General features: G+C 38.9%; 1 protein-coding gene across 1 annotated transcript; it reads left to right on the top strand.

Moving 5' to 3' along the window:
- Positions 1-7,972: 7,972 nt before the first annotated feature.
- Positions 7,973-9,351, top strand: LOC126690882 (uncharacterized). Its single transcript, XM_050385997.1, has 2 exons — positions 7,973-8,184; positions 8,316-9,351. Exon 2 carries the CDS (start codon positions 8,371-8,373, stop codon positions 9,043-9,045), a length of 675 nt encoding a protein of 224 aa, XP_050241954.1. The 5' UTR covers positions 7,973-8,184; positions 8,316-8,370; the 3' UTR covers positions 9,046-9,351.
- Positions 9,352-18,180: the final 8,829 nt, after the last annotated feature.

Below are 18,180 nucleotides of genomic sequence, written 5' to 3'. Positions count from 1 at the left end.
TTGAGCTTACGGGTTTTCATATTATAGCCAAAAACGTTTTATTCTAAAAGGCTATTTGTTTATGGGTTTGTATAATCCTTATAGGACTAGGAAAGCCCAAGGTTTGTGTAAACCTATTTGGAATAGGAAAGCCCATTAAACTCCTATTTAAAGGAGGTGGAAAAAAGAAAAACCTAACCCTAGAGAGCTTCATAAGGTTTTCTTTTTGAAACCCTAGCCTCCTCCTACAGAAGAAAGAGTTCTTGTTGTGTTTCTTATACGCCTTTGGGTTTTATAACCAAGCAAAGTCTCTTGCACCAACATTGAAGATCTTATTAGTGTTTCTATGTGAAGCTGCTGCAAATCAACTACAACAATCAAAGGGTTGCTATGGAGTTAGTCACGTACTTGGGAGTCGTGTATCAGAAAGGGGAACTGTCACTACAGAACAAGTCCAATTGGGTATTGGGGTAAGGGTTCAACTGTAAGTTGGTAAGGTACTTGGATTCCTTTACTTGTAATTGCTTGTTGTGATAATAGTGGAGTTTCGGGAGTGGTGACCTGAAAATCACCCGGTGGGGTTTTTGCCGTTAGGTTTTCCCCATTCGTAAACAAATCACCATGTTATTTATTTTCTGCTGCATATTTAGTTTGTTGGTGATTTATTTGTGCTACCACACGTTTGCATGTTAAATTGATTAATTAATAACTTGACTAATTAATTAATTAATTTCTATCACAAGGGGTCATTCAGTTTATGGCCAATCAAGTGGTATCATAGCAAGCACACTCTGATTAAGGTTAATCTTTGTTGTGTGATCCATTGACCCCTGTTGTCATGGAAACTCTTGATTGTTTTGATTTGCACGATCTTATGTTGAATGATGATGATGATATTCAAGATGCCTATTGCAAGCTTTATAATTTTTGTATGAAATCGCTTGAATATTCTGCAAAATTAAAAGCTAAATTTAAAAAGGTCAAGTTTGAAAAAGATGATTTGATTGCAAAATTGGATGAAGCCAAAAATTAAAATAAGAATTTTAAAAATCAAATTTCATCTCAGGTGAACACAATTAAAAGTTTGGAAGAGCAACTAGTTGAATCTAAAACTGAAGTTGAAAAATTAACTAGTGCCAAATTTGTTGTTGAGCCTTGTTAGGTTCTAAGAAATTAGGAACTAATGTATTAGAAATTAACACAAGCGAGAGTGCTTGTAGCTGGTGGGAATCAAAGAAAGAAGGAGTCCGTGGATTCGGAGCTTGCACGTGGTCGTATCAGTAAGTTCTACTGGTTGGTAGCAATAAGAAGTCGAGCATGGGGGCTTGTAAATCTTATTGTATGAACTTCGATTCTTTCTAGTGGATTTGCTTTTTACCTTGAGGATAGCTAGGTTAAATCCTCCCCAGGTTTTTTACCGGTTTGGTTTTCCTGGGTGATCATATCGTGTGTTATTTATTTTCCGCTGCTTTACATGATTTGATCTTTATTATTGTGATAACCTAGACTTGTTTAATTGGACTAAGTAACAACTTGGCTAATTACCTAGGTTTAATCAATTGTTTAAGGGGTCTAAAAACTGACAAGTGGTATCAGAGCAGGTAGCTCTTTTGTTTTAAATCTTTTGATCTAAGAGCTGATCCTTAACCCCTATTGTCATGGATAATTTGAAGTGTCTTTCTGATCATGTTTCTGCTCATGCTTCTATTGATTTTATTGATGCCTGTGAAACTCTTCGTAAGGAATTATTGAAATCTATGAAAATTGCTAAGAAATTCAAGGAAGAGTTAAAATTGGCTAATCTTGAAAAAGAGGAATTGATTGTTAGATTAGATGAATCTAATAAAAAGAATGAATTTTTGAGAAATCAAATTTCCTCTCAAGATGAGAAGATGAAAAGTTTGGAACAAGAGTTAGTTGAATCTAAAGCTAAAATTGAAAATTTGACTAGTACCAAGCCTACTATTGATAACAGAAGTGTTTCTGTTTCTCTTAAGCCTAAAACTGAGAAAGTTTATATCCCTCCTTTTAAGAGAAATAATAAAGAAAATGCTTATTTTGCTAGGTTAGACAAAGGTAAAAGTTCTGATGTAGATGCTGAAATTTCTAAACCTAAGTCTAAACCTACTGTTAGAGAGCATAATAAATCTGTTTTTGTGCCTACCTGTCACCTTTGTGGTGTAGTTGGTCATATTAGACCAAATTGTTCTTTGTTGAGGCAAAAACCAAAATCTGAGACTAGACTTGTTGTTAGGAATACTGATGTTCCTAAATTTGTTCCTGTTTGTCACTTTTGTGGTGTCTCTGGTCACATTCGTCCTAATTGTCATAAATTGAAATTTAAGCATTCTGTGTTTCAATCTAGGATATGTGATGATATTTCTACTGCCATAAGTCCATATAAATTGTTTCATATTATTTTGAAAAATTTAAGCTTGTTGGCTTGTGAAAGGAATTTGCAGGATTTTAGTCTGTCTCAGAAGACTGGTGTAATCCCTCATATACACTCTGCTTCACATGGATTCTCACCTACAAAGCCGAAGACTCGTGCTATATGAGTGAGAAAAGATTCTCCAAGGTGAATATTGTTAACTTGTCCCTGATTTAATTCTTTCAATTGTTTATGGACATATTTTGTTTTTGTTTTTGGTTGTTTCGTTTTTTAGATTGGTTTTTATTAAAAACAAAATCCAAAAACATTGAAAAATTTCAAAAAGACAAAAATATTTTATTTTGTGTCTTGTTTTATTTGTTTTGAGGATTACATGAATTATGATATCTCTCTTGATTTAGAACATGCTTGACATTGTGGAGAAACTTGAAAGCTATTTTTGATTTTATGTGAGTATGTACTAGTTTGTACATGTACTTAAGGGTTAATTAAGAAATTGATATTTCTTATTTGTGTACCCTCTATAGCTTAGTTAAGCATCCGAAGTCTAAACCAATAAGCTTGATTACTTTTTCTTTTTTGCTTGTCGAATTTGTAATACTGTGGGCAATTCTGCAATTCTGTGGGACCCAACCATTGCATAAAAAAAGGGCGTCGGCCGCCTCTCTCTTTTTTTTTTAGCCCAGACCCAACCCCTTGAAGAAACACACGGCCCATCCAACTGACAATTAGTTTTTTTTTTTTTTTTTTTTTGGAAATGAAACTTTTAGTATATAGTTTATGTGGCTTATAAGTTCAAATTAGTATGTTGAACATGGCCCATCTATTCATATTTCATATCATGATATAAGCTAATTGGATAGAGAGAGAAAGAGATTCCTCTAACCTAAGAACCCACAACAAGATAAATAATTGGCCCAATATTGGCTAAGCTCATGTTGTTCTTTTAAGACAATCTTACTAAACAAAGCCTTGGTTATGAGCCTGCCCAATTACTTAAGCATCAATCTCCCAAGGCATAAGACTAACAAGAAATTTGTGAGCATTTTGACATAAACTTCAAGATGGTGATATGGCATCTCCTTCAATGACAATCTTTGACAATCCCTCTTGACCAGCTAGAGATACAATCATACACAACTCAATTCAAAGTTTGAGCTTCAACCATTTTAAGTGAACATTTGCCAATGATTTTAGCCCAAGCTTTAATTCCCTAACCTATATAATTCGTTGTAATAATAGCTAGACAAGCCTTGTTTGTGCACATGGCTGCATCACAATTTTGCCTCATCACAATTTTACTCACTCAATTCTACTCATTAGTCATCACTCTCTAATTTCTGCACTATTTCGTCCATATATTTAGTGGCTAAGTGTCACAATAGACTTGGTTTCTTAACTTCCAAATAATGTCAAGAGTTATTACTTATTACACCCAAAAAAAAAAAATGTGAATTTTTTTATTAAAAAAAACTCTACTAGAGTTGGTGGGGGATAGCCATAATGGTTTCAATGAACTACATAAATTTGTTGTTGCTCTGGTAGCATCAAACTTGACATTCTATTTGCATCCATGCCACGCCATTCTAACTAGTAAACAATTTTTAAGATTTGGATCGCCTGCAATAATTACTTGGTGCAATTACCACGTAATACTAATCGTGAGATGTGAAAATTTAAAAGGTAAAAAAGTAAAAGAGTTGAAAAATTAAGAAATTGTCTAATTTAAGGGCTTAAAGTGAAATGAATTTTCAACTTTCAATCTCATTCATTAGTTCACTATTGCATGATTCAATAACCCTAAGGATGTCAAATGGGTGGGTTTGGAGTTGAAATAATTGGGTTTGGTATATAAAACTCATTTACCCATTTAACTAATTACTTCTAATCCAAACCCAACTCAACCCATTCATTTTGGGTAAACCCCAACCCACCCAATTACCTAATAATCAAAATTACCAAAATGCCTTTAAAATTTCAAAATGACCGACGTACTGTTAAAATCATATAAAATTGCCAAAATACTCCATAAACCTAAAAAAAGACCAAACATGCTCAAAAACCACAAAATTACCAAAATACCCCCATAACTTAAAAATGACCAAAATACCCTCGAAATTTAAAAAATTACCAAAATATCCCCGAAACCTAAAAATTAACAAATGCCCCCCTAAACCTAAAAAAATGACCAAATACCCCATAAAACTAAAAATGACAAAAAAAATCCCGAAACCTAAAAATTGACCAAAATACCTCCTAAACCTAAAAAATTATCGAAATATCACCAAAACCTAAAAAAATGACTGAAATACCTCCTAAACCTAAAAAATTACTGAAAATAACCCCAAAATCTAAAAATTAACGAAACACCCCTAAAACCTAAAAAATTACCAACATTCCCTTGAAACCTACAAAATGATCAAAATACTCTTAGAACCTTTAATTTGATGAAAATACCCTTAAAACATCCAAAATACCTCAAACCTCTATTTTGGTAATTTTTAAGGCTTCGGGTGTATTTTGTTCATCTTATAGGTTTAGTGGTATTGTTGTCATTTTAGATATTTTGAGGGGTATTTTGGTTGTTTTAGAGGTTTAGAGCTATTTCGGTCGTTTTAGAAGTTTCAAGGTATTTTTGGTAATTTTATAGGTTTCGGGTTATTTGTGGTCATTTGAGAGGTTTTTGGTGTATTTTGGTCATTTTAAAGGTTTAGGGGGTATTTTGATCATTTTAAAGGTTTAGGGGTATTTTGATCATTTTGTAGGTTTGAGGGTATTTCGGTCATTTTTTAAGTTTCGGGGGTATTTTGGTCATTTTTTAGGTTTAGGGAGTATTTTGGTCATTTGCTTTTAGTTTTAGGGGGAATTTTGGTCATTTTTAGGTTTCGGATATATTTCGGTCATTATAAAGGTTTCGAGGGTATTTCGTCATTTTATAGGTTTAGGGGGTATTTTGGTCAATTTTTAGGTTTAGGGCGTATTTAGGTCATTTATAGGTGTAGGGACACAATTTGGTTCCTAAGCCCAAAAGGTAAAATGATTTAGGCCTAACGAGCCCAATACAATGAATTTGTAGATAGTGGGTTAGAAAACTAGATTCTACTAAGTTGGATAATAATTATAGTGGATCTAAATGACAAGAAAGCAAAGATAAACTAGTATTACCCAAAGAAAATCGTCCTTGGGCTTCTTTCTCTTTTATATTATCCTCTGTCTTCCATCTCCACCCTTCACATGTAGATCAAGTTGTTGGCTTTGATCCTTATCCCATCAGCATCTTCCTAAAGTCTTTGGGAGTAACTATAAGGCTAAAAATCACTGTTCGGGTATCACTTCCACATTAATGCGGCCAGAGAGTTAGCTGCAGAGCATTTAATGTAGTGGTAGCAGCCTTTTCTCAGATATTTCTTACCTTCCCCATGTCTCATTCCTTTCTAATACTTATCCTTAACAGTGGAATTTCCCGGAACGTTGCTCTTGATGGTAGGTCAACCCTTCTGACCTCTGCACTGTTACAGCGGATGAGGAATTTGTCCTCGGACCAACTCCCTAAACTCTTATGAATAGTCACTTTCCACTATTTACTAGCCTGCACTTCTACATCAATGTTTCCTTGTCCGCAGACTACTAAGTGTCCTCAAACAAAGCCCATGGCCCAATATACATTACTGGGCCTATCACTCCTACAATAGCCCCTCGAAATTTTCTTCTTTTGCTCCTCAAGAAGAAGGGAGGATTTCAATATCTACCACGATTACCCTACTCTTACCATACGTCATCTCTATCTGTGCAGACATCTTTTCAATTGCCCAATGCACGCTCCCGACACTTCGGCATCCAGGACGCGCCCTTAATTAATTTTTACGGCTCCATGTTCCCCACATTCCACGGTGTGATGCAGATCCAACGACTGGAGATTTTTAGGGGAATGTGAGCGGGAGCTTTCCCGTTTGCTTTTCTCTTTCATATATATATTGCTCAGAAGCTTCGTCTACCTCACTTTTTGCACTCTTAAAACTAAAGATCTAGTCTGAGGAGCCTTTCTTCTTTCCCGTAAGTAGTCTCTAGTATTTTCTTCTTTTCTTCCGTCTCTTTTCATTTTAGAGCCCTTCCTTCCTCGACTTTTCTAATTCTACCTCATCTCTCTATTACATCCTATCTTCATTTCATATGGGTAGATTCGCTTACCTAGTAGACTCCCCAGAAGGTATAAAGAGCTTTAAGGCTCAATACCGAATTCCCTAAGGGGTTTCCATTAGGTACTATAAACAAAAGGAATGGCACACTAAGAGGAAGGAGTGAGAAGTAGTAATCCCCATGATTGCCTTCGTAGAGGGAGGGATGAGAATCCTCATGGACAGAGTCACTAGGGATTACTCGATAGCCTATAGATTAGCCTCCACCCAATGTGCCCAAAATATGTTTAGGATCCTAGGTAATGTTGACGCCCTAACCGAGAAGATGGATATGAACCTCTCCCATCACGATGTTAATTGGGTTTACAACTGCCATAAACTAACAGTGCAAAGATATTACTTAAAAATTAGAGAACCCGCAATCAGGCTCATATCATGCCTCCCTGAGTCCAACAAGGGAATGGACAAGGATTATTTAATCGTCTCAGGAGAGTGGCATGATGGCCTCCATTGCCTGACACGAGAGGGTACACCATGTGAGGTACTTAGGTTTAGGTCCATTACTCTAACAATACCCTCCTTTCTTGCCATACTAACATTTTATCTACTCAACCTATCCATTGGTACCCATAATTTACCTTTTCCTTTTGTATGTGCTATTTTCTTACAATACTTTTGGTTTTTGATGAATTTGTAGATAAGCATTTTGCTACTCCGAACTTCGGCCTTGTCAACGAACCTGATTTAATGAAGATACTCAAGGTAGAAATCTTCATCCACACCGACAAGCAATTAAGAGCAGCCCACCTTATCCTCGACTATAACCCGCTCTCATCTAGCTTCCAAGCATCCAAGTGTGTGATCAAGGCGAGAGACCCGCGCCTGCACTAGATCAACGTAGCAATCCTCGGTTTCCTCATCCCCAACCCCATCCCAACAGGTGTACAGCAAGTAGAACTGCCATTTCAACACACTGCCGAGGAGGAGGCAACCCCTTCCCAACCAACAATTAAGGAGGAGGAACAAGTAGTTGAAGTTTCAAACTCCGAGGACGAGTTTAAGGTTTTCAACCAGCCCCAATCTCCAAAGCCTCAAGTCGATGACTCTAGCCACCTTCCTCTAGCCCAAGTAAGAAACATCCAAGAAGATACAAGCGCTCCCAAAGCAATAGGGATACAGAACAAGTCTAGGGCTAGCCTTCTAGGGATCATGGAGTCTCAAGCAGGGGGCAAGGCACTGGAGGTGGCCGGTCAAGTTAAACACCCCACTCTTCCCACTCCTCATAACCCCCAACCCGAACCTGCAGATAAGAAGAGAAAACTAGAGCAAAAGGGGAAGGATGTGATGGAATAGGGTCAAGGTGCCCCTCCCAAAGAGAATGAGCCTCAAAGAGGGGCCAAGGAAGCCAAGACTACCCAAACGAGGTCCTCCAGCGATAGGGCACCTGGGGACAGGGGACGTGACCTTCGCACCAGGGTTCCAAATTGGAATCCCCCTCTGGTGTTAGACGGATCCCCTCTCCCTTCGAACTCCTCGATAAGGGGCTTCCAGCAAGGGAAGGCCAGGTATATAACGAACGCCGTAGAGCAAGCCTTACTATTGCCTGACAACATGGTCGATCTGAGGACTATTAAGAGACACGAAGTGTTTTTGGGTCTAAAGAGAGACCTCACCATGGTAAGTCTTTTAAGCTGAGTCCCCTTTCTCTTTGCTGTATTATTATTATTATTATTATTATTATTATTATTATTATTATTATTATTATTATTATTATTTTGCCTTTGCTCACTACTATGTTTCCTTTGCAGGCTGTTTAAGCTACTTTTTAGGGCTAAGGAGTTAGTGAATATCACTCACCGACAAATGAAGGACGAGGAAGGCAGGCGTATTGCTGCTATTGAGGGCTTTAACGTGGCTGAGAAGAGGATTAACGAGCTGAACACCAAGCTCACCGAGGCTAACAGGGAGAAGAAAAACATTGAGGCTGCTCTGGGAGGGGCAGAAAGGCAAGCCGAGACTCAACGCAAGCAACTTCGTCAGGCCGAGGATGAGCTTGCTGCAACCAAGGACCAAACAAAAGTGTTGAAGAAAAAACTGAAGGATGCTGAGAAAGCTAGGGACCAGGCCGAACAAGATGGCTACAATGTAAGGGTAGCTAAGACCGAGAAGGCCCTTAAGGCTGAGGTCTCGGGGGTATGTAGAACATACTGCCTCCAGGTGTGGAATGAGGCCCTTAACCTAGCTAGGGTTAAGGCTTTCTCAGCACTTAGGAGAGTAGAGAATGTTTACTATCCCCTGCAATCCGAGCACCAGACTCCTCAATCTCCCAGGATGATGCAACCCCTAAGGATCCGAGCTCCATCGATGAGATATCGGCCAAAGACCTTCCTCCTCCTAGCAGTCCTCCAAAAAGGGCAAAGCAAGCTGGCGCAGCTGAGAAGGAAAAAGAGAACCCAAAAGAGGTCACCCCTGAAACTACAAAGCCTCCAACTGCACCCAAGGATTCTTCCGAAGGGGGGTGGTTTCCCAAAGCCATGAGCTGGTTTTAGCAACTTTCCCCATTCCTGCCAATAAAGAATCCAAAGGTAAAGGCCCAGCATCCTCAGCAGCAGCAACTGCCCAACCCACCAAGACCCCAGCAAAAGACAAGCTTGTAATAAAAATGAAGTAGTCTTTAGAGTAGCTTTCTTCTTCTTCTTCTTCTTCTTCTTTTATTTTTTATTTTTTCTCTCTTTTGAACTATTGTTTTTGTTTCCAAAATTTGTAATCAATTTGCACTTTTTGTAATCAATTTTCCTTTTTTTAAGGCTTAGCTTAATGATAATTATGAGCTTTTCTTTTACACTTGTGGTATTTGTATGAATCCTAACATAGTTTCTGCTTTATTGCACACTTAATCAATGTGACAATGAGATATAGCCCTATCTAGTTATCTGCATAGTGATAACATAGTTACTACATCCCACATGATCAGTAACAGGACAGGCTAAACCTTCTAAGTCTACAATCTCAACAAAGTATACCCTTAACTTCAAAAACATACATAATGGTAGAGCATCTATCCATACCGGGCTCCACCTAACCCTCCACTTATCAATAAGTTTAAGGAACTGAGGGATCCCAAACCGAGTGACAATATTTTTCCACACGAATCTCTTGGCATCTACGTCCCTAATATTTGCCAATGGTTCAACTTCAACCCACTTGTTGAAGTAATCCATGTCGACCAGCAATCATCTCTTATTCCCTGCTACCCTAGGAAAAGGTCCTACAATATCTAATCCCCATTGAGCAAAAGGCTAAGGGCTAGACAAAGGATTGAGGACACTCCCTGGTTGATGAATATTTGGGGCAAATCTTTGACATTGGTCACACTTCTTTATATACTCTTGTGTTTCCTTCTGCATATTCGGCCACCAATATCCTTGAGTGAGGGCTATGTGAGACAAGGATCTGTCCCCTATTTGGCTTCCACAAATCCCTTCATATAACTCTTCTAGGAGTAGCTCCACTACCTCAACGTGTATGCATAGCAAATATGGCCCACAAAAAGAGCATTTATACAAATTTTGATCCTCAGACAGCCAAAACCAAGGAGCCTTTTTTGGCACTTTATCAGCCTCGGCCCTCTCCCCGGGTAAGATATCCTCCTTAAGGAATAGCATAATAGAATCCATTCAGCTAGGTCCCACCTTAATTTAATGAATATGGACCTCCTCCCCCTTTATCTCAATAGATTTACATAAGTCCTCAACAAGAATAACCCAAGGTAAGCTCTGCGCTGAAGAGGTTGCAAGGGTAGCAAGAGAATCAGCATGCGTATTTCTGCTCTTAAGGATTTGCAGCAAGGTGAAATACTCAAACCCTGACTGTAGGTGCCTAACCTGATTCAAATACCCTTGCATTCTCACATCCCTGGCTTCCAACTCCCCCTTTACCTAGCCTACAACCAACCTCAAATCTGAAAACACCTCCACTGTTTTTCCTCCCATTTTTTGAACTATAGTCATTCCTACCAACAAAGCCTCATACTTAGCCTCATTATTGGTGGCCGAGAAACCCAACCTAAAGGATTTTTCAATAATGATCTTCTTAGGAGATATTACAACTAGCCCTACTCTAGACCTTCTTTGATTTGTTGCACCATCTACGAATACCCTCCAGGATAAAGGCTCTTGTAGGGAGACCACGCCAATTGATTTTTCATCCATACTCTGATCTTCTCCTTCCTCTTCCAATGGGGATTCAGCAAACTTGACCACCAAATCCGCGAGAACCTGGCCCTTGGTAGAGTTGCGAGACATATACTTGATATCAAAAGCTCCTATGATCATACCCCACTTGGCAATCCTTCCTGCATAATCAGCCCTCCGAAGTAGTGATTGGAGCGGGAGTTGGATTAGAACAACGACTGTGTGAGCTTGGAAGTAGTAAGGGAGCTTACGCGTAGCATGCACCACTACCAAAGTGGCTTTTTCCAGTGGCAAGTAACGAACCTCAGCCTCATGCAGTGACATGCTCACATAATAAACTAGCCTTTGTACTCCATTATCAACTCATATCAATACTAAGCTTACTGCATGAGAGGCTACAACAACATAAGCAAACAAGACTTCCTCTTTCTCGGGCCGGGACATAATAGGTGGCCGAGAAAGGTATTCCTTTTGCTGTTGGAAGGTCAGGGCACACTCCTCGGTCCACTCAAACCCCTTCCACTTATGCAACAATCAAAAGAAAGGTCTACACTTGTCTACTGACCGAGAGATGAATAGGTTTAAAGCAGCAGTCATCGCTGTCAACTTCTGGACCTCTTTAGGATTCCGAGGAGGTCGCAAATCGTTAATTGCCTTAATCTGGTCAGGGTTGACTTCAATTCCATGGTAAGTGACCATGTAGCCTAGAAATTTACCTGAGCCAACACCAAAAGAACATTTGGAAGCATTGAGGCACAGTTTGTGCCTCCTTAGTATTTCAAAAATATTCCCGAGGTCTCCCACGTGCTCGGACACCACCTTACTTTTCACCACCATAGCATCTATATAAATCTCAATATTTTTGCCTAATTGTGATTCAAACATTTTGGTCATCATCCTCTGGTAGGTAGACCCTGCATTCTTCAACCCAAAGGGCATCATCTTGTAGTGGTAATTTCCAGTAGGAGTAACAAAAACTGTCTTTTCTTGATCACCCAAAGCTAATGATATTTGATAGTACCCTTGAAAGGCATCCAAAAACCTTATCTAAGGATGACCTACAGTTGCATCCACTAACTAATCTATCCGAGGTATAAGGAAAGGGTCTTTCGGGCAAGCCTTGTTCAAATTTGTGAAGTCCACACATACTCGCCACTTTCCACTCTTCTTCCTTACCACCACAGTATTGGCCAGCCACTCAGGGTAAAACACCTCTTTAATAGCCCTAGCCCATTTAAGCTTGACCACCTCCTCCTTGACAGCATCAGAATGGTCCTTAAACGAGCGCTGAGGTGGTTGCTTTTTGGGGATGACAGATAGATCAACATTCAAATGATGGCAAATGAAATTTGGATCCAACCTAGGAGTCTCATATGCGCTCCATGCAAACACATCAACATTCCTTATGAGAAACTCTACCAACTCTTCCTTGTCCTTAGGAGACAACTGATCTCTGATCTGGAAAAACTTCTCATCATCACCACCAATGATGACTTTTCCTAATTCCTCACATTTGGCCCCTTCCATCACCATATCCGTAGACGACACTGCAATCCTTGATTGCTATAAACCTTGCTCAATTGAGGTCGAAGACTCAACTTTAGCCTGATGTCTGATCGCAGCTACCAAACATTGTCTAGCCATAGACTGGCTCCCAACCAGCTCCTCAACCAAGTCCCTGGACGGATACTTCACCTTCAAGTGTAGAGTGGAGGAAACGACCTCTAGGGCATGAAGTTAGGGTCTTACCACAATGGCCGTGTAAGGACAATAAGCATCCATCACAATGAAGTCCACCTCCACCACTTCTGAACTTGCTTGCACGAGTAGTCTAATCTAGCCTTTTGGAATAACAACTTTCCCATCGAAGCCCACCAAGGGTGAATCATAACATGCCAAATCTTTAGGTTTCAATCTTAGTCCTTGATACAAATCAAGGTACATGATCTCTACACCGCTGCCCTGATCTACCAACTTCCTCTTCACATCATACCCTCCTATCCTAAGGGTGACCACTAGGGCATCATCATGTGGCTACACGGTTCCAACTTTGTCTTTATCGGAAAAACTCAATGCTAGTCGAACTTTCATCCTACCCCTTTTCGGCTCAGGGTTAGAGTTCTCGGCGAGTGGCCGAGCTACAAAAATCACCTTGAAAGGATGAGAACCGGTCCTTCCTGGAGCAGCGAAGATAACATTAATTGTGCCCAAAGGTGGCCCTGAAGAAGTATCTCTCTGAGATCCCAATCTTGCATGGCCCCCTTACCTATTGGGCTAATATAGAAATTGCTTTAACTTTCCACTTTTGACTAGCTGTTCCAGATGAATCCATAAAGTTCTGCAATCCTCCATGCTATGTCCTCGCTCTTGGTGATATTGGCAATGAAGGCTTTGGTTGAGCTTCGTAGGGTCTCCTCCCATCTTATTTAGCCATTTTAAGTATGGCTCATTCTTGATTTTTTCCCAAGACTTGATGTACTGGCTCTCAGAACACCATGCTAACCACTTAAGTAGTAGTAAATCCAGATTGTCCAGCAAAGTCTCTCCGAGGCTGGTTACTATTGTATCTGTCCGACCTAAAATCCCTTCTATCTTGAGGGACCACCTTAGCCTTCCCCTTCCCCTGCTGCTAGTCTTCCTCGACCTGCTTATACTAGTCAATATGATCCATAAGCTGACGTATACTCCTAGCAAGCTTCCTGGTCAACAACTTCCTCAAATCATGCTCAATAGGTAGGCCAACCTTGAAAGTCCTATAGCCACGTCATCAAAGTTCTCATCTATCTCATTAAACATCTCCTAGTATCTATCAGAATACGTCTTCAGGGTTTCCCCTTCTCGCAGAGTCATGGATAACAGGGAGTTTAAAGGCCGAGGAACCCTACTGCAAGTAACAAAGCGAGGACCGAATGCTCTAGTAAACTCCTTAAAGGAGTTAATAGAACCCTCTCTCAGACCATCGAACCACCTCATTGCCACAGGCCCCAAGCTGGATGGGAACACCTTGCACATCAGGGTTTCATTCTTTAAGTGAACAACCATTCTCTAGTTAAAGTGGCTAACATGCTCTACAAGGTCTGATCTGTCGTTATACAGGGTAAATGTTGGCTGAGTAAACTGCCGAGAAAATTTTCCTTTCTCAACCCTACGGGTAAAAGGTGATTAAGAAATCTGATTGAAAGCCCTACCCATAGCATCATTGCCCAAACCTTTACGAGGCGGACTCTCCCTTCTTCGCCTATAATGGTGATCTTTATCACGCGAAAAAGACTCACTGGGAGGAGTCCTGGACCTGGGGCGATAGCTATTATCATTATCATCATCAGAAGAGGGGCCAGAACTTGATGGAGTTCCCCAACGTCGCTCATGGCGTAACCTCCTTTGCAAATGATCAATCTCTAGTTGCATACTCCTAGTGTTCTCTTCATGAGAGACGTGACTCCCACCTCGAGATTGGCTCATACTAGTATGTGCGGTATGCACACTAACTTCCCGATCCCTTCTCCGCTCAAGGTTGAGAAATTGGTCTTGACATTGGGAATCAATAGACTCCCCTCAATTCAGACCTGAACCTACCATAACTAAACGTTAAACTCACTACAACACAAGAAAATTCCCACAGACGGTGCCAATTGTAGGGACACAATTTGGTTCCTAAGCCCAAAAGGTAAAAGGATTTAGGCCAAACAAGCCCAATACAATGAATTTGTAGATTGTGAGTTAGAAAACTAGGTTCTACTGAGTTGGATAACAATTATAGTGGATCCAAATGACAAGAAAGTAAAGATAAACTAGTTTTACCCAAAGAAAATCGTCCTCAGCACAATTCGAGGAGATTAGTTCTTGTATATATTTCTGTTGGATTTGATTACAAGTCTAGTTCCTGTTGTTACAGTGTTTTTCCCCCTTTCCCACCGTGGGGCTTCTTTCTCTTTTATACTATCCTCTTTCTTCCATCTCCACTCTCTACGTGTAGATCAAGTTATTGGCTTTGATCCTTATCCCATCAGCACCTTCCTGAAATCTCTAGGAGTAGCTGTAAGACTGAAAATTACTGTTCGAGTATCACTTCCACATTAACGCAATCAGAGAGTTAGCTATAGAGCATTTAATGCGGTGGTAGCAGCCTTTCCTCAGATATTTTTTACCTTCCCCATGTCTTGTTCCTTCCTGATACTTATCCTTAACAGTGGAATTGTTCGGAACATTGCTTTTGATGGCAGGTCAACCCTTCTGACTTCTGCACCGTTACAGCCAAGGAGGAATTTGTCCTTAGACCACCTCCCTGAACTCTTATAACCAGTCACTTTCCACTATTTACTAGCCCGTACTTCTACATCAATGTTCCCTTGTCCTCGGATTACTAAGTGTCCTCGGACAAGGCCCATGACCCTATATACATTACCGGGCCTATCACTCCTACAATAAGTTTCAGGGGTATTTTGATCACTTTACCAAGAAGTGTCATGAATGCCAAAGGCGAGGGGATGAGATACACACCAGCCATCAGAATCTCCATCCAACTGTGGCTCTATATCCTTTCCACAGCTAGGGGCTAGATTTCATAGGTCCTATAAATCCCTTTTCTAAAGGATGTACATGGATATTGGTAGCCATTGAGCTATTTACTAAGCGGGTGGAAGCCATGGCCATAAAGAAAGCAACAGGTTGCTCAGTGGCTAATTTCTTAAGGGAGAATATAATATGTCTTTTTGGGGTACTAAGTAAATTACTTCTGACAATGGCACATGATTCCTAAATAAGGATGTACACCGTTTGACAGAATGGTACTCCATCTCTCACACAACATCGACACCTTAGGTCATTTTTGGTAACTATTTTTGCTTTCTTGTTTTCAAGGGAAAAATAAATAAATAAATAAACAATTTTTTTTTTCTGTTTTCAAGATGAAAAACACGTTTGGTTATTTGAAAGGAAAAACACATTTTCCTAAAACAAAATTCTGGAAATTTGTTTGGTAGTTGTTTTTGAAAAAGTTTAATTTTGTTTTGTTTGGTTAATTTTTTTTTTTTTTAAAAATTATATCTATTCTAATTCAAAAACACATTCACTCGAAAGTATTTAAAATCCTTACACCTAGAGGAATTATAAAATCAAATGTTTTACATATAACATTCAAGCTTGAAACTTTAATCATATAAGTAAGACTGAAACTATAATACTTTAATTAAGTGTTAAAAAGGATAATCAATAACTAAAGTTTACAACGTGGCATCATTTTCCAGGGAATCAATTTCATCCAAAAAAATAAATAAATAAATAATGTGGCATCAATGATGCCTATTATTTGCCAACATCAATCCTACGATCTAATTCCTGTAAGTTGCCATAGTTTCAACGGCTTGATTAGTTAAGTCAACAATGTGCGATGGCTCACCCGAATCATTCCTACCTTCACCTTCAACAGTAAGATTATCGATATTGAATTAAGTAAACAAGCGATCATTTCTTGTTGCCATTCGAATGAAGTTATGAATTGTGCAACAAGCTCTCATCACATTCCCTTGTCGACATGGTTTATAACGGGGCATCATTTTTAAGACTGGAAATCATGCCTTTAAAATGCCAAAATATCTTTCAATTACATTACGAAGAAAGGAATGTCTATAATTGAAAAGCTCTTTAGCACCTTCAAGACGATCCCCACCTCAAAAGTCTTGTAGATAGTATCTCTCAGTACGGTATGGAGGTGGAAACCCCAAGGTGCATGGATAACCAGAATCCACTAAATAGTAGCCACCTAACAAAAAATAATAAGATAGAGAGAAGTATGACATGGTGAATGGATTAAACTTGAAAATTGTAAATATGTAAATGAGGCAACAATATATCAAATGGAAGCCATGGGAAATTATTTTCTGGTCTTTGAAGTGCATCTAAAAATACTCGTGAGTCATTGGCTGTACCCTCCCAACCCGTGTAAACAAATGTAAACTTCATATCAAAATCACATGCACACATTATATTATGGGTGATTGTGACCATGCTATTCCTATAGTTGACTTGCTTTGATGCTGGATGCCATGCATTGATATATGTTCCATCAATTGTGCCTTTACATTTCTAGATAAAATATAAACACAAGTATTAACATATGTGAGCAAATAATATTTGTATGATAAAATGAACAGTAATTTGGGATTACCTTGAAATATGGAAAGAATTTGGTATTATTAGCAATATGTGGATGCACTTCATTGCTTTGAGAAGGATGTATAATGAATTTTCCTAGGTAGCATATTGCTCTTACAATTTCCTTAAATTGCTTGTCCACTGTCTCTGTTGAGTGTTGAAAATGATCTGCTATTAGCTTTATCCTCACATTATGTCTCACTATTAATAGGGACATATTAACTGCCTCCTCCACTGTGATCTAGCATGAGTTTGTTAATAACTTATATGTTTTCAAATAGTTACAAAGACTTGTAAATGTTGGCCTATCCATGCAAAATAACTCATAACATGTTCGACGATTTCCATACAAAATCTCTTTTATAAATGCATCACCAGTCAACATAGAGATTAGTTGAAGCTCCTTAGGAATATGGTTGTTTTTATTCTCAGCAAACATAAGCAGGAAGAACATATCATCATCCTCTTCCTCATCCAAAGAGAATGAACTGCTATTATAATTTGGTTCAACATTCATCTTGGACAATTAAACAGCAAATTTGTTCTCAAATAGTGCTTTTTATTAACATAAATAAAACATAATCAACATAAATAAAAAATAAGCGAAAAACCCATTTTCGTCCCTGCATTTTCACACGATTCCCACTTTAGTTCCTATCTTTTATTTTCACCGCTTTTAGTCCCTAAAATCAAAAAAGCGATCTCGTTTTTGTCCTTACCGTTAATGCCCTAATGGCAAAGTCCTAAGTAGCAGACGAAACACCCTATTAGCTAACGTGGCGCTGATATGGCGATTAAAATATTATTTAAAAAATATTTTTTGGCATTTTTATATGCCACGTCAGCATTTTAATTTTTTATAAAAAGCCATGTCAATATATTTAAACCAAAAAAGAAAATAAATTAAAAAACAAAACTTAAATCTAATTGAAAAACGGTTTTAAAAAAAAAAAATCTAATTAAAAAACAAACACAAACACAAAAATAAGCTTCCCAAATTTCATATCAAATCAAATTTTCTTTAACCTTAATTCTTTTTCTTTTTCTTTTAATCTTTAACCTTAATTCTTTTTCTTTTTCTTTTAATCTCAACTCTAAACTCTCTCTATCTCTAATTTTCTCTTTCTCTCTTTACCCTCGACGAAATCTCTCTCAGACCCAAACTCTCTCAAAATCTCATCTCCACCGACTGCCAAACTCCAATCTAACCCAAACTCTCTCAAATCTCAGTGATGAGGTCGCTGCCGTCGAACTCGTTCAAGACTCACTAAGGTCACCGCTGCCATCAAAGAAAGAGAACCCATCGCGAAGGTCCACCAACTCGGTA

Source organism: Quercus robur, chromosome 7, assembly GCF_932294415.1.
Source record: "Quercus robur chromosome 7, dhQueRobu3.1, whole genome shotgun sequence".
NCBI classification, from domain to species: domain Eukaryota; kingdom Viridiplantae; phylum Streptophyta; class Magnoliopsida; order Fagales; family Fagaceae; genus Quercus; species Quercus robur.
This window is presented reverse-complemented; position numbering and strand designations above follow the sequence as displayed.

Excerpts from the sequence above, each read along its gene's own strand:
- LOC126690882 (XM_050385997.1), top strand. The coding sequence starts at position 8,371 with ATGAAGGACGAGGAAGGCAGGCGTATTGCTGCTATTGAGGGCTTTAAC.